The 27,237-nt window shown below is 43.6% G+C and overlaps 1 protein-coding gene across 2 annotated transcripts in view; it reads right to left on the bottom strand.

Annotated features, from left to right (window-relative positions):
* The window catches only part of LOC8051061 (ATP-binding cassette sub-family A member 2), a 111,426-nt gene that overhangs the window by 82,345 nt on the left and 1,844 nt on the right, over positions 1-27,237 (bottom strand). For both annotated transcript variants that reach the window (XM_029967819.4, XM_042292415.1), the window contains exons 2-16: positions 26,704-26,797; positions 24,940-25,051; positions 23,683-23,840; positions 21,801-21,922; positions 19,654-19,980; positions 18,397-18,498; positions 17,676-17,777; positions 14,252-14,314; positions 13,546-13,719; positions 12,324-12,447; positions 11,742-11,863; positions 11,060-11,188; positions 6,194-6,467; positions 2,249-2,421; positions 232-335 (exon numbers count right to left, since the gene is read on the bottom strand). In XM_029967819.4, the coding sequence (XP_029823679.3) occupies positions 232-335; positions 2,249-2,421; positions 6,194-6,467; positions 11,060-11,188; positions 11,742-11,863; positions 12,324-12,447; positions 13,546-13,719; positions 14,252-14,314; positions 17,676-17,777; positions 18,397-18,498; positions 19,654-19,980; positions 21,801-21,922; positions 23,683-23,840; positions 24,940-25,051; positions 26,704-26,797 (2,180 nt within the window). The remainder of the gene's footprint in view (positions 1-231; positions 336-2,248; positions 2,422-6,193; positions 6,468-11,059; positions 11,189-11,741; positions 11,864-12,323; positions 12,448-13,545; positions 13,720-14,251; positions 14,315-17,675; positions 17,778-18,396; positions 18,499-19,653; positions 19,981-21,800; positions 21,923-23,682; positions 23,841-24,939; positions 25,052-26,703; positions 26,798-27,237) is intronic.

A 27,237-nucleotide genomic window follows, 5' to 3' on the forward strand; every position in this document is an offset into this window, starting at 1 on the left:
TGTATGCGCTATCTTCGGAAAATGGCCACTTATAGCAATGTAAGACGTAATTCACTCTTATGATGAAAGAGTGATGAATAAAAAATTAGCAATTATATGTAAACCAGAAGTGTGCCAGCAGTACCCGATAGATAGCACCACCGAGTTTGTTGCCAAACAGAGAAGGGCATATATAATGCAAAGGAGAGACAGCGCTGGGGCTCAGGACTCTGCAAGTCCTAAAGCACTTACTGATCCTGGATGTAGCATGGATACGGGAACTGGTGGATGTATGTCCCAGGTTCCGTGACATCTTTGTCAGTGTACAAGTTCACCATGGCGCGCTCCAGGATGTCCTTGAAAGAAGAGATGTTGTTGGGACACAGGAGCACACGAGCGAAAAAAATATGCATGTTAAACACGCCACACAGACTTCCCTGGACACTCATGCAATTGCCATGCATCCCTAACTTTGAAGAAACAATTTTCAATCGAAAAATGTTTGCCCGTGCAATGTACACAATGAAATGTGGTTGGCTGCAAGCAAGCATAAAGTGGCAAATCTGCAAACCCCTGGCAATGCTGCTGTTCCACAGTGCAGCTGTGCATAGGGAGAAATGCACCTCTGAGATGGGCAAGCCCATTTCACAAGTTGCAAATTGTTTTCATGCACAGATAATACGCCACCATGATCCCTCCACAGTCGGGCCCGGTTATACCACACCCGGGTATTTCAATATATTGTTTATATCGAACAGTCCAAACATCCCCTTGAAAATCACATGTAATAAGTATAGGAGCATTGTTTTTCTGGATCAAACTCCCATGGTGGGGACACTCGATACAGCGAATACAGCGAACGATGCACGGCCGGCTGCAGCCCAGTGCTTCTCCCGCGATCAGATTGCACCAGCGGCGAGCACATAGCTTGCGTTGCGGGGCTGGCAGACCGCCAAGCCAGCAAACGCGCACGAAGATGCACAATCAAGAAACAGTTGTAAAAAAAAAAGTTGAGGATGGCAAAAGCAAGGGGAAAGGCATGCGCATGCGTAGGGGGGGCAGGGAGTGCCTGCTATTGGAAGGGTAGTGTGCACTCTTTCCCTGAACACCAGTGTCGCTAAGCGACTTATTAGCCCCAAAATAAAATACCGTAAGGAAATAAAAAAAAAAAAAGTTTTCGTCAAGTTGAGTGTGTCGACAACAACTGTTTAGCAATGGTTGAGCAATCGCACTTTGAACGCCTTGCCTTTGTTTACCTTGTTCCTTCCTCAATATTCCTTTGCCCGTTTTTTTTTTTTTTTGCTTTTCTGTTTTTGCTGCCTGAATTTAGTGAGGTTTCTTTTCTGAAAAAACAGTTAGGGCGCAGGCGAGCTGGTGTAAGTTTACCATTTTTGACCACCTGAGACTGGGTGGAAGAAACACGACGACGTCGTCGTGTTTCTTCCACCCAGACTCAGGTGGTCAAAAATGGTTTCTTTTTTGTTGCTTGCTTAACTGTATTTTATGGATCAAGAGTTGTTTTTTATGCAGCTCGCTTTTTCCGTTCTTTCATTTTTAAAATTATTTTTGTGTTTCGTTGCCGGCACTGTGTGGAGGTCATGGCCAGGCCTAACTGATCGCAAACACTGTCGCGTAAACCCGGCGGTGTTTGTGGTCTTCCCCAACTAAGCTCTACTGCATTTAGCGGCTCTTAGAGGCACCATTTGGTAAGGTCCTGTTTGTCGCGGCCTTCGGTATTAGCAGAGACACGCGAAAATTTCAGCTGCAGCTTAAGTTAGCATGTTTTTGTATACTAAATTATCGATATATCGAACTATTTTACAATCCCCTTTGAAGTCAACATATCCGGGTTCGACTGTATAACCTAATTTTGTGTTTTAAAAAAAAAAGGAGACATTTTTTGTTTATGTTAGCATACAAGCAACTAAGAGCCATATCACCATTCGAAAAGTAATATGGCTCTTTCAATGCTACAAGAAACTTCCCTCAGAAAAGCCTCTCCAAACCAGCTGAAAGAGCGTTTCAAGTGAAGTACCAGCTTGGGAAAATGTATCAGAAACAGACTAAGGGTGCATCTATGCCGCTGTTCGAGTCACAACTGCAAAGCGGAACTGCTCGTTTTTATTAGATGCATGTGAGATTGCATAGGATCTTTAAGCAACTGCGTTTGCAAATGTGTTTGCAACCGCTTTGCAAGTGCGGTTCAACCGTTAATGTGGATGTGGCATAAGCCCTGAAGCTAGGATGAGTGCATTCTTGTACACCTTACCTGCAGCCACACGAATCCAAACTGGTAATACTCGTAGCCCCAGTTGCGGGGACCCGGGAACCAGAAGCGGCTGCGCATCAGGTTGGTCGTTGGCGTAAACGACGCATTCTGGCGTATTGTGTAGCTCATGTGACGTGGCATAGAACCGTTTGCATCCATCTGGAACAGTACACCTGCAAAGAACCAGGAACCAGGCAGCAATGGTGATTAAACATGACTGAGTTTTGGGCAACTATGTACACTGAGCTGAAATATATATTCTCCTTGAAAAAACACAGCAATATAAGCTTAGACACTGTAAGGGCACAAAAACGCACTAATGCAGTGTTCATATTAAACACAATAAAAAGATTTGTCTCATGCTCTACTCAAGAATACAAATAAAACCCATGCTTCTTTTACAACCTATTGCATTAACAATATTTAAAGCATTGATGTAAATCGCCCATAGCATCATTTAAAGTGATCACGTTGTCATTACAGTGAAGTATCGTTAGTATAAACACCTTTGTTTCTCCAAAGATTGTCCTTAATGTGAATTGTCCATAAAAACGGGACAAAAATGCATGTAATCATCTAATTCATCCCCAAAAGCTTTGTCTATATAAATGGGAATCCATATAAATTGTGGGGTGAAAGGGGCAGGCAGGAGACACGTGATCAAAACATTGTATTTAGCCGGCGTCTCGGAAGGAATCGAGCCTTGCGAGCTTATAGTTCACATGTTTTTTTTTTTCTCTTTATCTATTCTTGAGACCAGACATGCCTAGTGGTATGTCCAGTCCTTACAGATATGCCCCCTCCTCCTCAGAGAGGATGTAAGACAAACGCTCTAGGTGCACAAACATCCGGGTGCCAGCGAAGTTGCTTTCGCTAAGTCGTCTGGTCGATGTCAGGTAACACCATCCTTGCATGTGCACTTGCTCAATATGTGTGGGCTTTAGTCTTTCCAATGCAACAATGTCATTCTTGCCGTTAACACGCAGAACAAATGTATCGCTTTTTCTTTCGACCACTGGGAAGGGTCCAATGTGATGTAGGTGCAGTGGCTTCTTTTGCACCTGCCTCACAAAAACACAAGTGCCGTCTCGGAGGTCTCGTGGCACGTAGGGAGATTTCAAAGTTGCTTGCAGCATGGGCACCGGTCACAAATTAGTAAAAATAGTCTCTAGCTCTTCTACATAGTCCAGCCGTCTTTGATGTTGGGGTAACCTACTTCAAACTGCAAACCACTTCACCACTTCAAAAAAATTTGAGGGAAAGCGAAGTGCTGTGCCGTAGACAAGTTCGGCAGTGGGGTATCCAATGTCCACCTTCAAGGCTGGCCAGATTCCGAGAAGCGCAGGGGAAGATGACGAACCCACTCCGAGGTACCATCATGAGCATTTCAAACGGCGATGAAATCGTTCAACTATTCTGTTTGATCGTGGGTGTTAGGCAGTTGTTCTTAAGCGACTGGTGCCCAGCACTCGAGTAAGTTTGGCAAAAATTGCCGGTTCAAATTGTTGATCCGTCGGTAACAACCTCTGAAGGGCAACGAAAGCGGGATACCCATAAGATGATAAATGCCTCGGCGACGGTGGTGGCGGTGATATCTGGCAGTGGTGTTGCTTCTGGCCCCCGTGTAAATCTGTCAACGCATGTTAGGATGTAGCGTTGCCCCTGAGAAAACGGTGGTGGTCCGACCAGGTCCCGATGCACTTTGTTGAAGCGACTGTCTGGTTGGAGGACCGGGCGACTTGGTGGTATTGGATGCCGCTAGACTTCCGCGCACTGGCATGCAACGCACGAATGCACCCAGTCACAAATATTGGACTTCATGAGAGGCCAAATGTAGCAGTCGCACAGAAGCTTCTGGGGTGCCTGTATGACCCGGGATGCGACAAAAGAATGGATCGCATCGAAAAGTTGTTGTCAAAGCTCACACAGTACAAATGGCCAAGGCGTTCCTTTTGGCGGGTCGCAGATAACGGTGGAGCTCGCATCACACAGTTGCAGCAATGTAGATAAATTGTGTAGGGTCTGCAATTTTTTTTCAGTGGTCTGCACTTGGGCCAGCAATTCCAAATTTACGGGAGAAGTAGACGGAGTGTTGACGGAGTCAATCCGGCTGAGGACATTAGCATTGCCAGCTTTTTTATTGTGACGAATGTTGTGAATTCAGACAGGGAGGCTAGCTGGCAAACGTCACATGGTGTGTGGTGAGACCCAGAATTGCAGATAGCATAAGTTAGAGGCTTGTGGTCAGTCCACATGGCAAACGGCCGTCTCTCGACAAAATGTAAAAAATGTCGTAAACCTAAGTAGGCAGCAAATAGCTCACGTCCGAAATCGACTTTCTGTTGGAGCAACGCCCCTACAGTTGTGGCAGATGCGTCAGTCATCAGCAATGTTGGGGCATCATGCTTAGGATCTACTAGCATTGCTGCTTCCACAAGTGAGTTCTTCACCTCACAGAAAGCATGTTCCGCATCTTCATTCCAAGAAAGGGACGACGTTTGTCACTCATTTTTTGTTAGGAGGATCTCAAGGAGCTCAAGCAGTTTCGCACAGTTGGGAATGAAGCGTCAGTAAAAATATATCGAACCGTGACACTGGCGAAGCTTGGTGGTCGAAGTCGGTCTCGGAAAATCTTTGATGGCTTGTACCTTTAAAGGCAATGGTCGAATGCCCCAGGAGTCGAGCCAATGACCAAGAAACTCCAATTCCGGAACTCCGAACAAACTTTTTGCAGTGTTTATGAAAATGCTGTGGCTGGACAGTCTTCCAAAGAGAATGTCTAAGTGGGGGGAGTGTTCTTCACGTGACTTATTGGAAAACGTTGTGTTTAGCCAGTGTCTCAGAAGGAACAGAGCCTCCTGAGCTTATAGCTCACGTGTGTCTTTGTTCCCTTTATCTATTCTCAAGACTGGACGTGCTTAGCGGTGTGTCCAGTCTCTACAATGGGGTTCATTTTCACGAGACATGATGGTACGAGGCTCTGAACCACGGTTCTGAGTCCCATCAACAAAAGTAAACTTTATTTCCCAACCTTTTCCCAATCCCTAATCTAAATTTTACAATTACATACTGTTGGCCTCTACAAAACACAGCTTACAATGCGATGAAGGTTCGCTATAGACCATTCCAGAAGACAGATTCTGAACAGTGCCATTTTCAGCATTTGTGCGTATGGTGCGTGCTGGACCGTGAAGATTTGAAAACATTAAAATGACGTATAAAAATAGAAGAACAATGTGGAACTGAAAATAAATGTTTAATTGAGACAAACCTGTGCCTACAAACTAAACAAGATTAAACTGCACACTGTGCAATGGCAACTAAAGAGCGAGTGACTCGATGTTGCCGGTCTTGGCTTCCTCTGCACAGACTATGTTACGTGGTCTAGAACATTCTGAACAGAAACAAGTGATGTGTTACAAGATGCCGCTAGAACACTCGGAAGAGCCACAAAAAATAAAATGAAAAATTAGGCCGGTGGGGTTCGAAAGCCGTGCATTTGCATCGAAGCTGCACGTGAAGGCGCTTTATGTACTCTAGGCATTATGAATGCGAAAGCATTACCCGTCCCATAGAGCGAACCGACGTCATCAGCTTTGAAGCCGTGCCAGACAGAGAGATGGCCGCAGAGCTTGCCCGGGCAAACTCTAGAGAGGGTGCAAGGCCGAGCTCAGCGCGGCGCGGGCACTTCACGAGTGCGCGCGCTCCGCCGTCGACCGGCGAAACGTGGCCGTCCATGCCACTACGCCGCAGACAAACTAAGGAAGTGGAAGAATGACATTCATGCTTTCACATTCACAACTTATAAGAAGTGCTTAGGTGTCCTCTGACTTCTTTTAAAGCTTGCCAAATAACAATGTCCGTGTACAACTGCACCGGCTTGAGACCCAATTTCCCTCCCTTTCTCCAAGACATCTGCCCGTCCCACCAACCAAACCGACATACTTGCGAGGACGGTGACGTTGTCGAAGTATGCCCTGCCCTTGAAGTAGGCCATGAGGTCCTCCTCCGTGCTGAAGCCACGGAACATGTTGAGGCTGAGGCCCGACATGAGGGCGATCCAAGAGCAGGCCCCGTTGTCGATCACGTCCAGCCGGCGCACAAAGGCTTCCTTGTCCTCGATGACCGAGGCCCCGCCCCCCCCCAGCGAAAACTCGCGCAGCGCCTCGCTGCGCGCCACCTCAAAGACGAGCGGGTAACGCCTCAGGTTCTCCCTGATCTGTAACGGCATCCACACGGGTGGCGCGTTTGACTCATCTACATACACACCTCCTGTGCCGGTTTGCACAGGAGGTGTGAATTGCCTTATTCGACTTTCAAGTTCACTATATCTAAAGCTGGTAAATTCTGTACCATTACATTTTTTAAAAAACCGCTGAAAAGAAAAAATTTTTTAAAAAAGTTTGGTTGGGACACACATGTCAAAAAATTAATTTTTGTGTGGAAAAAAAATAATTTTAGAGCGATATTGACGGCACGAGATTTCTTTGAAATTCTGTGCGCAAGGTCCATGATGTCACAAAATGAGCGTACGCTCTTTCCATCTCAACGTGATGGCCAAGCCAATCCACCTCTCCTCCACATGCCCCAAACGCTGAAAAAACGAGTGGAAAGGAGGCAACTACCAACTAAATTGTGTCTTGCACCGTCAATAGTTCTCTAAAATGTTTTTTTTTTTTTTTTTTTCGCTTAAAGTTTGTTTTTTGACATGTGTGTCCCATTAGACTGTTTAGAAAAAATCTTTTTTCCTTTTCAGGGGTCTTTTTAAGGGGAGACACTGGTCTTGGAGCTTTTAATTCTTAAAAAAACACAATGTAGGGGAAAAAATTTTTTCCACTTGGTTAAAACTCTAAATAAATGTTTGACGAAAAAAAGAAAACATTTTTTTGCCCAATATTTATGTTACAATACGGATTTTTCGATTTACGGGTGAAACCGAAGTTGTATACCTGTGGGATGATGATGATAGCGTTTGTACCCAACTTGTGTGCGCTCTGAGTGCACTGGACATCACTAGCTGGATACAAACACTACCATCATCATCCCACAGGGGTACAGTTTCGGTTTTGCCCACATATCTAAAAATTTAAATTATAAAATAAATATTGGTCAAGAAATATTTTTTAAGCGAACATTTATTTTGAGACATGCCTGTCCTAATAGGGTAGGAAAAAAAAATTTTTTTTCCTATGTTCAGTGTTTTATGCACCGTACAGAAGTGATACGCGACCACACGCAGGTATGATGCTCGTCCAGACTGAAGACGGGAAGGGCTGGGGATAGAACCCCATCCCAGGAGTTCAACCAAGAGGTTTCGAGGCACACAGTTTTAAGAGGTTGCAAGTGTGTGAATGGGCCTTAATGTTTCGGAAAACCCAATGAAACTACACATGTTTGTGCAGTTTCTATTGCCGATTTCAAATACCTGTTCATTTTTCTCAACCAGTCTTCAAGATATCTAAGTCTGACGCCCCTTGGTTTTCCGGAATATGGAAAAACTGCTCAACAAAATATTATGCGTAACACATGGCGAGATACTATAAACTGTAAAGAATACAATGTTAAAAGTACTTTTGAGGCTGAATCCTTATTAGTGGTTTTACCACTTGTTAAAGATTAGTGTTCAATGTGTGGCTACCAGGTAATAGAACAATAGCCAAAACTGAGAACTTCATATGCCTATATTGAAGAATCTGCTCCCAACATTGTGCGCTTTGCGTATTTAACTAGATTTTGCAAAAGAAATTATACTTTTATCTGCCCTAGATGCTGAAATATCCTTCCTGCTTTAACATAATTTTCAATGCAAATTCAGTCGGCATAGATATTATTAACTGATATTATGGCTCGAGTTCAGGTCTAATAATTTGAAACTTAACAGATCAGAAGAAAAATAGCTGCATATTTCAAAAATAGCCATTTGCAAAAAAGAAAACGATTTTTTAGAGAGTGCTTGGTGCCAAAGACCTATGTCTCCCCTTGATGTATCTCTGTAAGCTTAGAAATTGCCATGAAATGGTAGACTAAGTTTCAGAAGTCACATTTCATCCTATCAAGCAGTTATTTTTAAACAGCCAACCAACAAGGGTAGAAGCATTTAACCGTAACACTCCTTGTTGATTTCATTTTCAGCGTTCCTACCTAAGAATTTATTCTAGACAATACAAAAAATGTTACATTTTTCAACTGCTCTTTTTTTTTGTTAAAAATTTTATTTTTATTTCAATTTCAAATTTTATATATTCTATACATTCTAATTAATATATTAAACATAGATAAACTTTGGCACATAAATTTAATCTATCTTTGCAGTTACTCTATGTCAGTGTGAAGGGCACATTCATAAATGGTAGTGTTGTGCAAATATCCGAAACTTTGAATAGTAGTTTCAAATAATACATTATTCGATATTCGCTTCTAGAGGAACTGCAATATTCGTAGTAATCGAAGTGTTGGTCGTGGCGGGTTAGCCCCGTACAGCGCGCTTCTTACCAGGCATGGGCGCACTGCGGAGAAGCGACACCAGAGAAAGCGAGTTACACAGGTGTTGCTTCTCTGCAGTGCACCGGTGCTCAATAAGAAGCGCACTTAACGGGGTAACCGCTGCGATCAACACTTGGAAATTTATTAATACAGTACCGCAGTTCCGTGCTTGGGAGAAAAAAACACTTTCAAAGTGAGACGGCGCACGCATGCACCTGGTGTATATAATCTTTAAAAAAAGGAAACTTTGGGAAAGTTGATATCTACATTGCAGTAAAATTTTCAAAATTAAACTGTGGCTGTTATGCAAGACAGGCAGAGATGCCCTGACAACCTGCATTTATCATTTGTGATTTTTTAACGCATTATCGTTAAGAAGCTCGTGTAGCAGAAAAGCCAGCCTCGGTGGCGTGACGCGAATCATGATTGGTCAATAGGGTCATGACATCACAGCCACGTGACCTCGCGCGGAAATTTCAAACAACCCACAACGCTCACGTGGAACATCAAGCGTGGGATGAAAGCGATTGAAAAACATGACATGTAACGTGAATTAAAGGTTGCCGCATGTCTCAAATGATTTCCCTTTAGAAAGTAATCCATTTGCTTAAAAGACATATTTTAAGAATTTTACGCAGGATTCAAACCCACAACCATTTGGCTGCGAGCTAGACACGCTAGTGACTATACTTTGTTTCAGCTTAAGTCCAGATGCAACTGATGCTAAAAATGCAGGCATGTGGCCCTGAACAGTTATTACACTGCACGAGAGCACATGATTGGCAGGGACGCCGAAAATATGGAGCTCGCGCTTATAGCATCGGCCGTGTCTGGATTTTAGCTGAAACAAGGTATAGGCCACGCAAGGCACACTTGCACGGTGAATGAGAAGGCGATGCGAACGGGGCCCGATAACGCTACCACAATCCGCTCTTAAACGCGAAGCTTAAGCGTCCTCCAAGTTTCTTTGTTTAAACTCGAGATCGAAAAAAAAATATTTGCATATAGTAGTGAGATTTGTAAATCCACTCCATAAAATATAGCTGGGCATCTCTAACTTTCATCTTATGTTAAATCCATTGTTTACTTGCCATCTCAAGGCATTGAACTTTCTGAGGTCACAGTCCCTAAATATAGTTAGACTAAAATTAGCTTAGAAATAGACAAGTGGAAGCTTGGGAACAAACATCACGAGTTTAGCTAGGTTTTTGTTTAAACATGGTGCAACAGTAGTGGAAGGATAAACTATTCAATATTTGCTTTGAAAATATTTGGCCAAAACCACTACCTGCTTTGAATTTGCTTCAAACTCAAAATTCACTACAGTCGCCGACCAATTTTTCAAACTCAGATATTTCGGATCCGTCCGAATTTTCTGATGTTTTCGCCGAACCGTCACTCACCCCGTAGAGTTAATGTATAACATTGACCAAAATTTCGGACGCCATAAAGCTTACTGCTCGATAGTTCGGACACAATTTCTGTGATTTCCTCAGTTTACAGCCACAATAGTGCAGCCAGCTTAGTCGCTGCCATTATGGTTATTTTAATTTTGCTCTGTAGCCTCGATACCATGTCCTACACAATAAACAAGCTGGGTTGAGGCTTTAGTCGGCTTTTCCGGTACCATACTGCCCATACTTATGCCCATACTTATGGTTCTTCCAGTTCTTCTAGTGGTCCGTGTTTTTCGAGAGCAACCGAGTGCGAGTGCGAATGCAACCGCGGGTCTGCCATTCTTGTGATCTTTGAGCATGAAGGTTTTTTTCCGATAGGCGCTTGGTAGACTAAACATTGTCTCCATATAGTGCCAAATGGCACCAACTTTAACTTTGCTGTTTGTGCCAACGAAGGCGCCAACGAAGTGCAGCACCTTGATCAGACAGACCAACAAACAAGTGAAAAGTGAAAATTATAAGGCGGAAGTTGCACAAGAACTTAAAATTTACATCAAGCAAGTGGAAAGTGGACAATACGCAGCGAAATATGTGCGAACATTTTATAATTTGGCTGAAATAGATTTTGAACCGCTTGAATATTGGACCATTTCGGCATCCCCTCCAAGTCCGAAAAATCAGTCGGCGACTGTATTCGCACATGACTACCATAAATGGGCATCTCCGATACTGGCATGAACCTTGTAAATCTCGCAATTATATTATGGCAGGAAATGTAATTTGCAGCAGAGCTAGAATCAGTAACTTTCTAAGAACTAAATTTATATCTTCATCTGCAATCATCTGAACTATACTTGAATGATAGCTCAAAAACAATGAAGTTCAAATCACATCAAGTTCATGCTTAGAGGTGAGAAGTAAAAAGCCATACATGTCTCAGCACAGCCAACGAATGGTCGCTGGTATTCTGTGCCAGGTAGTCCCTGATGTCCCGTGAAATGTTGAGCATCTTCTTAGCATACTGTGTCACAGTGTCAAGGAGCTCAAATGTCTCATTGGCCTACGAAAAAAACCCAAAGGTTGGCCCATTAAAATCCCTGCAGAATGTCTCATTCAGTTTTCTCAGATATAACTATAAGCATCAAATAGCAAAAATGTTGTGCTAAAACCTTCAAGTTGCAAATTGCATCAACAAGCAAAACTGCTAATGCATTTGGCAAAATAGAAGTAAGGAGTGAAAAGAAAATCCTGGATTTCATAATGTAAAGCTAAAACTATTTTTCAGAAAAGATACATATGATTATAAGCAGAGTTTCTTATAAACAAATAAAGAACTATAAAGTGAGATATAAAAACTCAGTAGAAACAGAACATGTTCAAGAGAACCTCTGCAGACTAATTACAGAAATGTTGCCAAGCATTTTGACGTCCATATATTTTTCTTAATTTTTGTACGCTTGATAGATCCTCACTGTGGCTTGTGCTAAATCAGCTTCCGCACCCATCGTTGAGCATACATGGCACATGAGAGACCTACTGCAGAGCTTTATATGTTTGCAGGTTGTCTGGAAGCTGGCCGCAATCTAAATACGCAAGGCAGTCCATTTTCTTACCTTTTCAACGATGGAATTGGCTGCGGTGTTGTTTGGTGTGTAAAGTACTTTAGGGTTGCTATAAAGCACATGAACCAAAATTCCAATCTGCTCCTTCTGGTACTCCGATATTCCAATGTCATCTGTAGAGCACAACAATGCACAATATGTCAAATATTTGGCACACGACACATTCAACAGTGGCTAAAACGTGTGTTACAGATCAAGGTGATTCTGAGAAAAATAACCAACATTCCTGCTTTAAATGCTTCTAAAACACAAAAATTACCAAAAGCAAAAAAATGGTGGAGACGTCTGGGTACTCACCAGTATAGGAGACAAAACTATGATACTGCACCAAAATAATAAAAAGTAACCCAGGCACCTTTCACTAGCATTTCTATGTACAAAGAATAAAATAAACACACTTCATTAAAATAATTATGAAATGATAATGTGTATCTTATCTCCATGCTCAAACTGCCACTTCAATATTCATAGTCTTGTCCTGAGCCTTTCTCAAATCCACCATGCTTTTATAGCACATTAAACAAAAAATTAATTATTTCATTAGTTCCTTTGTCCCAAGCAAAGGTCACTCACTGAGGTTGATGTCTTCACCGTCGCCAGAAACAGACTCCGGGGACTTCCCTACTTTCCCACAGATCATGCGCTGCATCCCAAGCCAAATCCTGAGAAGCCCGTACTGGGGCCTGGTCTTCTTGACCTGGGCACAAAGACAACTGATGACAACCTACATACCATCTCCAATACAACTGGCAGAGTCAGTGCAGGCATTCCAAAAAGACATGTTGCTCTAGTTTCGATCACAATGGCAATCCAACGAAAATGTTTATGTCTGACATTTTTATGTAGTATCTATCATAATATCACTGGCATTAATATTTTTTAGCTCCTAAATATATCTCACAATGTAAAGATCCCATCAACAAAAGTTAAGAGCTAGTGGAATGCTCTGCCCTGCAAGATTGTTTGTGCCGCAACAGCAGAAATGTTTTTTTCCTGTTTGTTTGCCCCGTGTGATAATACCTGATGACACAGCAGGTTCAAGATGAATAAAGAATAAAGATTGTTTCAAATTCTATGCTGTTAACAAAAGTTTAACGAAGCTAATCACACAATGTCTGTACTACAGTACTGAAGTAAAGTTGTTAGTTGGGCGAGTTGGTAATGATTGAACATGGTTAAAATTGCGCAAAATAGAAAGGAACAGAGAAGAGGGAAGAGAGAAGAGACAAGTGCAAACTCACAACTCGATGTATTGAAGGAAGACAAAGAAGGAAGACAGCCCTCGGTATCAGCTCGAGCCGAGGCCACATTCGCACGGGGCAAGCGTTGTGTCAGCCATCCTTCTGTGGCTTTAACCGACAAGGAAATAGCCTTTCTACTGTCGTTTGAGTGTGGTTGATGGCGTGTATCCTCCGCGTGCTCGGGTGCCCCCGTGCGAATGTGGCCTCGGCTCGAGCTGATACAGAGGGCTGTTCCTTTGTCTTCCTTCAATACACTGAGTTGTGAGTTTGTGCTTGTCTCTTCCCTCTTCCCTCTTCTCTGTTCCTTTCTATTTGTGCGCAATTTTAACCATGTTCAATATAGTACTGAACTAAAACTTCTGGTAGGTATGTAGGCGTGCCTGTTCCAAAAAGAGCCTTTCCAATCGCACAAAATTTAGTTCAACTGCCAAACAGATGTGTGATGACCACCCTTATGTTTATACCCCTCTGTCTATGCAATCCTAGCAACAAATAGATCAAACGTTATAGCCTGAACAGACCATTTTGAGTTTGAACAATCCAAGGACACCCACCTTGTCTATAATCTCGGGGCTCTCCGATGCCGTGGCATTCTCGTCCGTGATGGAAGCGTTCACCGGTGCGGTGGAGTTGGTGTCCTTCAGGGTGTGGCAGGCGTCTTGGGGCAGCTCCAGGGCTAGTTCAGAAATCTCTTGCACGGCAGTCTCAAAAAGGTTGAACTTGTGTAGCTGCAACCAATTGCCCGCAAATTACGACCAGGCATGCAATTAGGAGCTAGGTGATTCAGAGAAGAAAAGTTTAACATGAGATATCATAATAGGAAGGTCCCCATGACCATCCTGTATGTACGTCCACAACATATTGATGGCCCTTTCTCTCGTACCACTTCTTCCCTGCTGCAATGCCTTCTCTACATCTGCATATACACCACTGCCCCATTTGTTCCCAATTGCCTTTATCAACCAATCAATCAATCATTCAATCGATTAATCAATCAATCAATGCCCTTCAAACTACTTCAACCTTTGCCCTTTTTAGGTATGTAAGAAATACATAACCATACCTGTACAAAGCCAAAACTAGGAAAGACACTGAAACACCCAAATGCTAGGGGTGTGTAAATGTGAGATTTCTTTTTCCTATAAACTGAACACAACAAAGGCAAAAAAGCTGAATTTGAGTAATAAATTAAATATTGAATGTACACGTAATATAAAAAAGTGGCTAGTATTTTAATCAAGCATTCAAATCAATACTTACGTCAGCAGCTAACTTTGAGATTCTTTTGTGAGCAACTGTCAGGTTCCACTGGTCGAGGGCAAGCTGTTCGCAAAGGGAAAAAAGGTGTCCTTCCAGGTTAATCGCAATAGCAAAAAAGGTGCAATATTTTAAAGGACCGCAAGGTCTAACTACAAAGTAAAAATTTGAGCGGAAAGATTATGCAACGTGATGCGAATGAACAGCGCCAGTTGGTGCAACATTTTGATATCACATCGTGATTAACCCTTTGTTGACAAATGTTGCCTACAGGCTACAAACTACATATTTTTTTAATAGGTCCGGTTTTTACACTTTTTTTTTTAATCTGGTAGTCTGGCAACAGTCTCGGAGACCAAAACTACAGCTCCATCTAGTAAAAAGATATGCAAATAGTTTACGAGAAAAAAAAAAAGAAGTTTGGAGCGCAAATATGTGGCAACCGAGAAATGGGAGGATGGCGAGGGTACCACTGCTTTACTCGCCCTCTCCCAGCACCAAAGCCACCTGCAATAGACGTGCGCATGCTCCGTTCGTTTTTGCCAACACAACACTCGCTCAGTACAACAAGCCCAGTAAAAATGACGCTGTAAAAGATTTCTTTATATATATTTATATTTTTTTATAGTTTAAAGTTCCGGGAGAATGCCCACCCGTGAGAGATTGCCCATCCCGTTTTTCTGGCTAAATATCTGTAACATAAAAATGCCCAAACATCGCCCACCCCCAATTCCCGTCGGAAGTCACACGATGTCCAACTGAATCGTATTCAACGTGCAATTTGCTGTACCGGCACGTCTGACAAGCGAGTTCATAGCGGGCTCTTGCATTTTAGTCCGCGATCTGGACGCGCTATATCAGCTCCCCTAACACCAAGTTGTTCTCGCGTGTATGTTGCGCTATAAAATGTGAATCTGCTACATCCAAAATCTGCGGTATCCGTTCCCATGACATAAAGTTTCTAACGGACTGCCACATTTTTGTCCACGATCTGCGCGCACAATCTCGATTACACGCAAGTTGTTCCCGCGTGTATATTGCTTCGTGAAATACATTCTGCTGCGTTTGAGATCTGCGGTATGAAGGCGAAAGCCTTACTTGTCCTATTGAGCAAAAAGGCGTTAAAAAAGCCGGTAAAATCTAATTGCACGGCTTGCAGCACTCAGTGGGCGACCCTACTTGTCCCATTACCCTTGGTGTCATCCTTGCAGTTGTCCTAGAAGTCATGCTAGACCTCTGGGAAAACCTCACTTGTCACATTACATAAAAAACAAGCGGCGGCAGCGGCGCTGTGCCCGAAAGATGGCCATAAAAATATGTCATCAAACGTCATCAGCCTGATGTCATCAAGCGTCATCTTATGTCATCAGCATGATGTTACCACCGGAGCGCCGTGTGCAAAAGGTGCACTTCGGACTTCATCTCTGCTCAAAACGTGTGCTTCATACGATGGACTGCGACGCAACTGTGTCTACATCTACGGCCTCAACATCGGCAGAAGTGTCTACATCTATGGCGGCTTCCGCAGGCAAATGTCGTTGCCCACGCAAATACGCTACAGCCTTTAAAGGAGCTGTGCAACAATTTCAGTGATTTGCTTAAATAATTTGGAAGTTAGTGTTTCGACATTTCTGAAGTAAGGAACAAGAAACCGCTTTTGCCTGCATGTCCTAAATTTATATTAAAAATGGACAAAGATTGAGGTTTTCGGCACCTCTCAACTCCTTCACCATCTTCCGAGTCACGTGCGCTGTGACGTCAATGGAGGAAGCGCGGGGTTCCGGTGAAGCTCTCTCTCTAGAGCCATCAGTGAGTAGCGAGAACTCACCCGCTCGCGACCACGTGACCATGTGCTTGCGAAGCGAGATTAACATGGCGAAAGAAGGAAAGTCTCATCCGGGTCCGGCCATCCCCGTTCGGCTCTGCCCCCGTCCCTCTCCAGCTTCTGGCGGCTGTTCGCGTTAGCAAATAGAGCTGACAGTTTTGTTGACATCGGAGAGATGGCGCCACTAAAACTCCGTATAATAAAAGTTTTGTCGACGATACCAGGTTTTTGACGTATTTATATTTATGTTTAAACAACAATATTTATAGAAAAATTACCTTTTATCAAGCAAGTATTTGCACAACTTCCTATCTTTTTCATAAGTCCCCCCCCCCCCCCCCCCCATTGACGTCGTGCCGCGTGGTTTTCATGGCCGCCACTCGCGACTGCAGGTCGGGAAATATTCTAATTTTTGCCTCGCGATTACGCGGCGGAATTGCAACATTTTGAAGGAAGGATATGTGTTTTCTGTCCTCTATGACAAGATAAACATAGTCAAAAGTAGAAGATGCAAATTCTTTCAAAGTTAAAGTCGTTGCACAGTTCCTTTAAGTGTCCCCCTTTAGGCGTCGTTCTCGACGTCGTTCCTGACGTCGTCCTAGACGTTATCCTTGAGGTCGTCCTAGAAGTCGTCCTAAATGTCGTCCTTGACGTTGTCATAGAGGTAGTCCTGGAAGTCGTCCTAGAGGTCATCCTAGGCGTCGTTCTCGACGTCGTCTTTTAGGCGTCGTTCTCGCCGTCATCCTAGACATCATCCTTAAGGTCATATTAGAGGTTGTCCTAGATGTCAACCTTGACTGGCTTTCGCCTTCCTACACATAAACAGTCGTAAGTGCACTCGTGTAATTTTTGTTCCCGTAACTTAAGAGTATGTAGCGTACCGCGTTTTTGTCTGCGATCTGTGTGCGCGATATTGGTTCCAGTAACAGGCAAGCTTGTAACAGGTTCCCACGTGTTTGTTGCACCGTAAAACTTGAATTTGCTCCGTCTGCGATTTGTGGTATTCTTTCCCGTGAGATGAGAGTTCTCGGCGGGTTTCCGCGGGTCTTTCGCACCGTGAAATGCAAAGCTGAGGCGTCTGCAACCTGCGATATCCTTTCCTGTGACACAGGAGTTCGTAGCAAATTCCTGCGTGTTTATCACATCGTGAAACACGAATTTGCGGCATCCACGATCTGCGGTATCAGTTCCCGTGTCACGTGGTTTGTAGCCCAGTGCCAGGGCGTTTAGCATTAATTTTTTATAAAGTTTACCTGTGGCACTTGCAAAGATGACCCACCCCATGTTTATCACCATTTATCTGTTCATTTTGGGTGAGCGTTCTTTTAGAACTTTACGGTAAGCTTCTGTAGAATACTATGTAGCGTGGTCTGCTGTAAAATTAAAAAAAAAAAATTTTAACGATTTAGTTAAAACATATATTTCTAAAGTACAACCCGCAGCACACTTCACAAGAAACTCCTGTTATTTACGAAACATTCTGAACATGTCGCTAGAAGCTACCAACACATCACAGCCACTCTACCTTGAACAAACTGGCAATGAAGAAACGTGTCTTTTTAATAAAAATACATACTTTACTGTAAGTGCATTTTTACTGACCGTTTCAGCAACCTTCCTGATATTCACTTGTCTCTTGAGCTCCATCGAGAGCATGTCGGCTTCCTTGCTTGTCAGGTTGCAATAGCGGCTGCGAAGTTCCTGCTACAAGGAAAAGCCAGGTCTGATCAATTTGACTGCCCCTCTTGCAGCTATCAAAAAAAAAAAAAAGTTTGCCAGTATATACAAAGTTGTCAGATGCTTTTTGTGATGCGTTGTAGGCATATGTCCAAGAACAATTGCAAAAAGTGGTAATGAGATTTTTTTTTGTTTACATTGCACATACTAGCAATAACCTATGAGGGTCAATGTTACATTATGCCCAAAGGACAGGCGGAGCAGAAAAAGATCTGGGAACCATGTGACAGCTAGGGAAGTCCCACAGCTAGGCAAGTGCAAGGAATAGGAGAGGTGGAAACAATTTCATGTACTGCGTGGAACTCGGGGGAATGAGAGCAGTAACGTGAAATAAAGAGTAAAGTTAACCTTAACAAACATCCAATCTCCCCGAGTCACTCAAATTCATTGTCTAAATCATATTGCTTTCTCCTGGTGAGGTTTCTAAGGTAGAGTAATTAAGGTCCTCAATACATAAAATACTAGCACTAAATGGCAAAAAAGTATTTAAAACTGTTTACACCACCATAGTATTCAATGAAAGGAATACAATAAAATAAACAGCACTAATCGACAACACTGCATGTATGCCGAATAAAGTACTTACAAAGTCTTCTCTCACAGTTGACGTATTGAAAGTGAACACATCTGGCATATCCTGGTCCTCACAAAAAGAGATCTTGAGGACCTCGGGTGACAACAGCAATGCCTGCAAGAGGTGCCACGGAATCAATGTATGACGCAGCCGATAACAATATAACAAAATTGCTACTTGCTGCGCTTTTCTTTTTGTCTTGTTGGATTTGAGCTTGTTGAGCTACCTCATAGGAGGCCATAGTGAATTGAAATGGCACACAGAAACTTCACTAGAGCATTGTTGCACTATGTGAAAGCAGCGATGTGCTTCCATTTTGTTGTACGTGTAATTTATATTTTGTCAGGCTTTAATCCCCTGGTAAGATCTACAGTACTATTAAGAGTTAAATCGAATGAGTAATCTTTGACTGAAAGAATCTACCATCTTTTCACTGCAAGGCCAGTCTGTGACCTTGAGAGGCTACACCTTTGGCCAAACAAAAAAACATCTTGTTCATCTCGAGTTTTGAGAATTGTGTGTCTGGAAACCGCTCAACAAACACAATGGTGATTACTGTATTTACATAGTTTTAAATTATTCCCAGTCATTAGAATGAACAATACAAATGCAGTGGGCTCAAGTAAAAACCATGTGAAACTATTATAGGTGGCTCGGCATGACTGTAAGGGATCACAACCGGCACGAGTGCAATGAGCGAAGCTTTTGCACTGCAATTAATTCTATATTTTGACATTTCAAGCTAATCTCAGTTATTAGAATGACCAATAGAAAATCAGTTGGGACCAAAATCATGCGGCACAGTTATAGGTCGCTCTACATGATCGTAAAGACCGATTCAGCCGTTTTTTATTGCACAAAACCGACTGCATTACGAATCTTTGCATTTCTTTATGACGCATTGCACAGACCTCGGTCTCCATGGAAACTACCCATCCCAACCAGCATAAGTGGCCCTAACAAAAAGCTAAAACAGCATGCTAAGAATGAATACAAAGAATAAGGAACTAAAAGAGGACAAACCTCGTCCTGTTTAGCTCCTTTTTCTTTGTCTTTGTTCTTAGCCAACTGTTCTGCCTCGTTGATAATGTACCGACTCGCCCTCACCGCCACCTTTGTGCGGTCCTAATCTAGTCGGCCACACACAAACACGAATGTCCGAACCAGCCTTAAACACTCGCAACTCATGCAGCGCGACGGGCAAAGCCATCACACTGCAACTTCTAACACCCACAGAGAGTTGCAACGTCTGCAGCCAGATTCGCTTACCACGAGGCTGGAGGCCGCTTCCTCGGGGTCTACCCGGGGCGGCGGCCACGACCTCCCGTCGGTGTCCAGGGTCCAGCGCAGCACGCCGAGCAGGAGTGCAAACTCTTGGTGGTGCGAGCGCATCAGCCTCAGCAGAAAGCTCAGGTGCTTGAGGGACATGGGGCTCAAAACCCCTGAGGAGGGGGAACCCGCGGGGACGGCGGGGAAGGGACCTCCCACAAGCCGGCGGAGAGCTTGGGGGACGGGCAACGGCTGCGGGGACTGGGGCGACGTGTTCACCACATTCACGAGGTCCTCCTGTTGTCGACCAAACACCGAAAGGTACACCTGCAGTGAGAAAAGAATACTGCATTAAAGTCGGTTAACAGTTCTCAGGAGTGCATACCACAGGGTCCCATGATGCCTTTGTTCAATTTCTAAATGGCCTACTTTCACATTCATAATGAGTGAAGATGAGGGAGAGTAATGTGAAAGGAAGCCATTCAGGTGGCTCTGTTCGCACTTTGTTCAGAAAGGGCAACGGACAATAATCCGGTGCCCTTTAAAAAGAAAGGCAACTGCAGCTATCCCAAAAAGTTTAAGGCTCTCACTTCAGAGCTTTGATTTCATCATTGCATCATCCTTTAATTTCTCTTTTAAATTCCATTTCAGTGCGAGCACTGGCACCTCCAAATCTTACGATAATGATCTGTAGGCACTGCGTGAAACAACTTATGAGTAGAAGATTGGTACAAAATTAAAATAACTTTAAACATATATAGGCATCACTCAACAGTTGGAAAGAAAATCCAATACTTTCCTGCAATTAAATACCAATGTTTCTGTGAAAGAATATAGTCATATTTGTTTATGATCTTGTTTATGATCACTAATTAACAGATAATGAGTAAACACTCGTACCCATGCTTTATCACAGGGCGCACGCAAAAATGCTTGCATGGTACCTGCACTGACTCAGCATGAATACTGTAATAATCAAACCTGGCACATGTCCACTACCAATATGACCCTGCGTGCCACACAGTCTTCGTTTTGTGACTTTGATGCCATCTGTTGTAATGAACAGAATGTGCTTGTTCAGTACTATGGCAGCACTGACAGATAATTAATTGAGGTGACTTCCAAGAACTTACCAAGGGTTCCTATAAAAAAAAAAGTGTCAGTAAAGCTAGAGTCTTTATGAGAGTGTCATTCACAACTTACCTTCCCGCTTGCATGAAATTGCTTGACAGACATTGTTACAAAAAAAGGTGCTTTCAGAGTTGTCAACACAACTAAGGCCAACTGCTCCAGTACATACACTTTTGTACGAAAAGAAGAAGAATTTACCTCGATTAAAAAGATGCCACAGAATAAAGTCTTGGACGAGGCAACAAAAAAGGACTGTCCATCGACGGTGAATACAGATAGGGCTCACGAAGTAAACTAGGCCTTATGTTACAGCAAAAAGTTTGCAGCTGTATTTCGATGAACCTGTAAAACCAGCGTATATGCACAACTGCATTTTATCAGAACGGCGGCCGGCGCTTAAATTTAACATCCGTCTGCTTTGCCACCAAGACTTTTCATAACACTGCCTTGTGGGTTTCTTTCTGGTTTTTTTTTTTTTTTGCAGTGGCATTGAGAGTGCACAGAATGAGGTGACAGAACGTTGTGTGGAGTGACTGAAAGTGTCGTCAGCATGCAACGCGTGTAAACACACATACAGTTGGTTCGCAGCGCACAAGTTTACAGTTGGCCAACTGGGCAAACACTAAGGCAGAGCGTCTACTGGGTCCTTAACATGTCACCAGCTATAGGTTCAACCGTGCAGGGCTGCAGCATGCAATGGATGCTAACGAGCTCTGGGTTAGCCTCTATGTGGAGCGCAAGTTCGTCTGCTCCTTGCACATGGGTTGCGATGATGTCAGAAAGCCGAGCTCTTATTGGCTGATTGAAAAAAAAAATAGCGGGTAGACCTCAAGGCATCTAGCATTGGGGTCTACCCACTATCCTTTCAATCAAAGCCAATCTGAGCTCGGTGTCGTTCTGATGTCACCGCAACTCCTGCGCAAGAAGCAGACGATTTGCTCTCTGCATAAGAATACCATTCCGCATTTTTATCCTTTCTACTTCATCAGTTTAAAAAAAACCCAAGGACAACTGACTTGTTTCATGTCCAGGGAGGAGTTCAGCAGGATGTCCAGATCTCTCGACGGCAACGACAGGTTGTTCACCAGAACTTCCTTGAGCTCCTTGGGGTCCTTGAGGAAGTAGTCCATTCTCATGGCTGGAAATAACATGAAGAACATTGAAAGTCTGCAAGTCAACGCTGTCGAGTAAACGTCAGGAAATAAAGGGCACCCGGTGAAACAAGCGAAGGGAACTCGAGAGCAATGAGGAAGGAAGGCTGAAACGGCTATTTCAATGTCTGAAAAACATTAATAAAAATTTTAAGAGACACTTCATCAAGTTTTGAGGCATGCAAGAAGTAAAGTGCAGGAGATAAAAGATTTAGCAGTCTTGTGTTAATCCACAATAGAGTCACAGTGATAGCTGCGACAAGTCACGGCAAAGTCGTTGGGTTTCGGCGTCGCGCTCACGCACCGTGGGGTGCGTGAACAGAAGCATTTGGAACAAAACAGACATCTGACCATTTGGTTCCAAACGCTTTTGTTCCTCCTTTTTTCCGGAAAGCGTGAACGGGCGTCTCCCGGCACGAGTTTTTGGCGCTGACAGTGCTGCAACTGCATTTTGTTATGGGTTATTGTTTTGTTCCAGAGAGTGCCTGCTGTGGGCATTGGTTACTACAGAAACCCTAAGTAATGCCTTCAGTTTGCACCCAGTAGACCCAGATTCGATTCCCACGGGTGGCAGGCAGTCTTTTTCAAGAATTTGGCAACGTCCACGACAGACGCCCGACATCGCCACGCCAAATATTACGTCAACAACTACTACATCAACAATTGAAACTACAACAACGGACATCATTTCCAGTGGTGGGAAGAGGCCGTAACAGCTATCGCTGTAAAACAGGAGCCAACCGAGGTTGGCTACTTTGAGTTGAGGAAGGGTGGTGGAGAAATTAAGGGAGAGGAGACAAAGCTGACTTGCAGCCTCTGCAGGGACACCAGATGTAAGAACAAGCGTGCATGCAAAAGTAACCTTGCCAGAACATGCAAAAACATTTACATAGTTCAAGCGCCTAAAAATAGCCAGAAATGGCCGAAAGTATATACTGAACTAAATAAAGGGATAAGGATAAAAAAGTAAAAAGTTATCAGGTAGTAAAGATTAAAGAGATAGTAAAAATTAAAACCAATAAAAAAGAAACGGGTAATAAAGCAATAAACGGGGAATAAGGGAAAAGAAAAGAAGTAATAAACAGGAGAGACAGCATCTAAGATTAAAATAGAGAAAAAAAAAAACAGCCCATATTTTTATGAAGCAGAATCAAAAGTTTCAAAACGATCACCTTCATTTTAGACACAGTTTCCCATTGTATCGAAACTTCTCAAAGATCGTAATTATCCTGGAATGCCCAGACTCCAGCCCTCAAACAAACCGCAGCAAAAATAGCCATAATAATGCAACCTGTGGCCTGTTTAGCAACGTGTGCCAAGGCTGCACTAGAGTCAACAAATAGGCTACGCCTCAAAGAAACAACAGATCAGCCATCTTGGTGCATAACACAAACTGTTGCCGGTTGCCCGCAGCTTTATCTGAAACCACAGGAAACGCTTTTCCGTTCTCCATAAGTGCTGAAACATGCAACGACAAGGCATTGCAAAAGCCTACAGACCATGTGAACAATAGTGCACGTACTAGGGAGCGTTTGGCTCATTGTTACGCATCAATGTGTGGCTCAGATCTGCTAAGATGGAGCTTGAACCGGAAGACGCCTCACTTCATGGGCAGGCACGGTCGAGGAAATTGGAAAGTTTGGGGCAGCCGTGAGGGTACTCTAGGAAACATCAGGCTTCCTGGGAACACAGTTTGAGAACTTATGCTCTAAGCGTAGCTCGTTTGGTGGCTCTAGGCCGCACTTGCCGGGGGCCTGGGCGAAGCGGTCATGCAGGGCCACGGGGTCTTCCACTATGGTCTTGAAGATGGACGGGATGAGGTCCATCTCCCCGAGGGTGAAGCCCGGCTGGAAGAAGTTGTGGTGCTTTGACACATTCTTCAGCCGTTCCAGGAAGGACGTCACCCTGCCGAAGTCACAACCGGAAAGGGGGGGGGGGGGGGGGGGGTTGAAGACGCGTGCAGAAAGCGGCAAATTGTAAGTGCCAACGTTGGTTGTAACGAGAAAAAGAATGAGAAAGAGAATGACAGAAACGAGGAAAGGGAGAGCACATGAAAGATTAGGCGTGTTCGTTGTGCCAAAACGAGTCAAGTTGTTCAAGCGCTTGTCAGCTTCATTTTGCACAATGCCGGTCTTTTTGTGCAAAATAAAGCTAAAAAACAACTAGGTACAGACCTTGTAAGTGGCATTTTGCCTTTTTTTTGTGTGTATACATTGGGACCACCGATGTCCACGTCTATGCCCCGCCATCTCGAAGCGGCCGAAATGCGCGGAACGTTTCCTTTTAATTAACTCTATAGTCACAACACGCTTCACTTAATCACTCCTCCTTGACGTCCAGTGCAACGATTTCCGTAAGCAATGGATTGCACATCTTTCGTGCAAACAGGATGCAATTAAAGAGAATGGCTGTGGTTCTTGCACTGCGTAACTAAACTATAGTCGGTGACAGGTCAAGAACCCACGAAATGCACTGCCTTCCAGCACGCACCTGTTGCCTTCCCTGGGCTCTGGCTGCACGTGCAATGAAGGGTTATCAAAGACTGAAAGCTTGTGCTTGAGGCAAAGCGTCTACTGCAAGTTCTTTACCTGCCACTGGTTACAGACACAAGGACTGCAGAAAACTGATAGAACCACAGCTGACTCGCGAAGTTAACACTAGCTACGAAGACAAGACGTGCATGCTCGAGGATGTGGCATGATGCAAAGACTAAAACTGAGAAGCCATAGAAAAAGTCGGGTTTGTTAAGCGCAGCTGAAGACAGCGAAAACAGAGACTGCCTCAAAATGGCGTCTGATGATTATGCTGTTCCTCACCACGGGTTGGTAGTCAAAAAATACTGGCCCAATTTCTTTTCTGAAGTAAATAACACAAGCTGCTGCATTTCAAGGCCAACCCTGCTCGCAATGAAATCAACACACTCTTTCTGTGCCTATTGCCAAGGCTACATATGCAAATGCACTGATAGTTTTGTGACGAGATTTTCCTTCTCTGTTGCACTTACGTGCTGTTGGGAAATGTAGCGAATCCGTCGCTGTCCCTGATACCATTATCACAAAAAGCCTGCATCACGGCTATGACTCCAGCTGAGGGAAGTGGAAAGGCCGGGAAGGAAGCTGAAAGAAACCAGAGCACAATGATCTAATCACAAATCAATATATCACTAAGTAAGTCATCAAAGCACAAAAAGTACCTCTCAATGTAGAAAGAAAAAAACAGAGCACTTCTACATAAGCCTTTCAGTGAAATAAGGTGCATGTACTGTCCCATGTTATTAATAAAGCAATTAATTAACTGTCCCATGCCAGGTCCGATGCACTGACTGAGCCTTCACAAAAATAATTTATCATAATCACCGCGTTTCTTAACGAGCGCCCTATAGACCGACACAGTATATACAAACAAGCCTGCGTTTGCCCACACAACGTGTGGGCACTGCACGAGAGCAAAAACCGGATTCACATAAAGTGAAGCTTCTGCGCATGCGACGTGGCGACAACAGCACCACCCCAGAGGCGTGACGTCAGAGTCGCGTGTTGGTCTATAAAGCTGGTTTTAGTAAATAATTATGTTCTGCCGACCTGATTCCCCCAGCAAAGAATTTCACAAATGGTCCTTACCTAATCCTATCTGAGCAAAATGATTATATTTCAGTTTTCTTTATTTCTTCTATACAGCATTTGACATGCTCGCACAATGCATCTGATAAAACTCGGCCCATTCGCCAGCCTATAAATATAGATTTTTTTTTTTCATTATTTTGAGAAAATTGAATTTCTCATTAAAGACCGACGACCAGTTCGCGCTTTCCACTTTTCTGTCACTTCCTCCTTTCCCCCCTTCTACCCTGTCCCCCGCTGCCTGTTTCCCCCTCCCCATGGTGAGGAGGATCTTCTGCCTTGCAGAATCTCGAGTCTGTTCATCGGCCTTTAAAGTTTCGCATTGTTCCGGTAAACTGCTTTTTTTTTTTGTATGGTCTACAGCAGGGGTGGCCAGGCTGGCCTGGCCTAAGAGCCGCAAACAAAACCACAGAGCTTCTAAAAGCCACGGAGGGGGGGGGGGGCAAACTTAACTTTTGTTCAGAGTCTGACCGTACGTATGGGGGCACAAGGCTGCCAAACTGCAAGCTGCAGTGTGCTTTATTCTGAAATCCTTTCTTCTTTTTTTTCCTGGGGAAACGCGGAAAGGGGTGAAGCAGGGGGGGGGTCCCTTACGAGGGATCCGCGAGCCGCACTTGGACCAGCAAAGAGCCGCATGCGGCTCGCGAGCCGCGGTTTGGCCACCCCTGGTCAGCAGTCTACCCTTAACAAGATCTTTGAAAGGTGGCAAGGGATAGTTCAGAGATTTCTAAGTTCTAACCCCCTGAATCATTTCAAATTTTTGTGTGGTACATGGCAATCAGATATCTTGCTTCCAGACTGACACAAACTTGTAGAGAGAATCACATGGCTCTAAAAAAAAAAATAGCATGACTTTAGCAGACAGACCAAAGGCACCGTTTTTGAGGGAGGTCGATTTATTTTGTCAATGCTTTTGGACAAGGAACTTTAGAGCTTTAGATCAAAGGCAAACTGGTTTGGACTAAAGCCATAAAATGAACTATGCTCAGAGTACCAACACTCCATTACCCGACTGCCTTGTGGGTGCCACAACTCTGTTGCCTAGGTGGTTCATAACAAGATAGCAGAACATGCTTCACTCTGAAGCAGAGCTTATATATAGTGACTCTAGTCTGGAACTGAAGACCACTTAGGAAAAGTATACTCACAGGATCCCACTGGATAAGCAGGCTGTTTCTTCCGTATGCCAATGAGAATGAAGAACAAGACTAGCGGTATGACTAGCTCGAACAGCAGCACCAGCTGCAAAGAGGAATAACAAACATCAGGTCGTCCTTTCTAAAAAGAAGAAATATATTTCCTGACAAGAAATATTCAGAACTTAGCGAATGCTCTCTGTCAGACATACCAGGTTGTTTGTGAGATAAGGTCATAAGATAATGTATTATCATTGTAAATAAGGTTTAATCTACTAACTGCTATTTGAAAACATATTTTTTAGGCATCTGTGCAGCCCTGCAAACAAAGCAGAAAAGATATGGGCAAAGCTCCATTTTAAGGTATTAATTTTATAAAAATTAACAGCACAAGAAAATGCCTTATATGCGTAATAAGACGAGTCAGCCACTTTAAATATTGAATGGCCAGCAGCCAAATACAACTTGACAAGGAGGTGAGAATGTCATGCAGGACACTATCACCTTTTTTTTCTTTTTAGACCCATGGTGATAAAATCGGTGTGC

The sequence above is a fragment of the Ixodes scapularis genome, unplaced genomic scaffold, assembly GCF_016920785.2.
Source record: "Ixodes scapularis isolate PalLabHiFi unplaced genomic scaffold, ASM1692078v2 PGA_scaffold3__209_contigs__length_174095766, whole genome shotgun sequence".
Lineage (NCBI taxonomy): Eukaryota > Metazoa > Arthropoda > Arachnida > Ixodida > Ixodidae > Ixodes > Ixodes scapularis.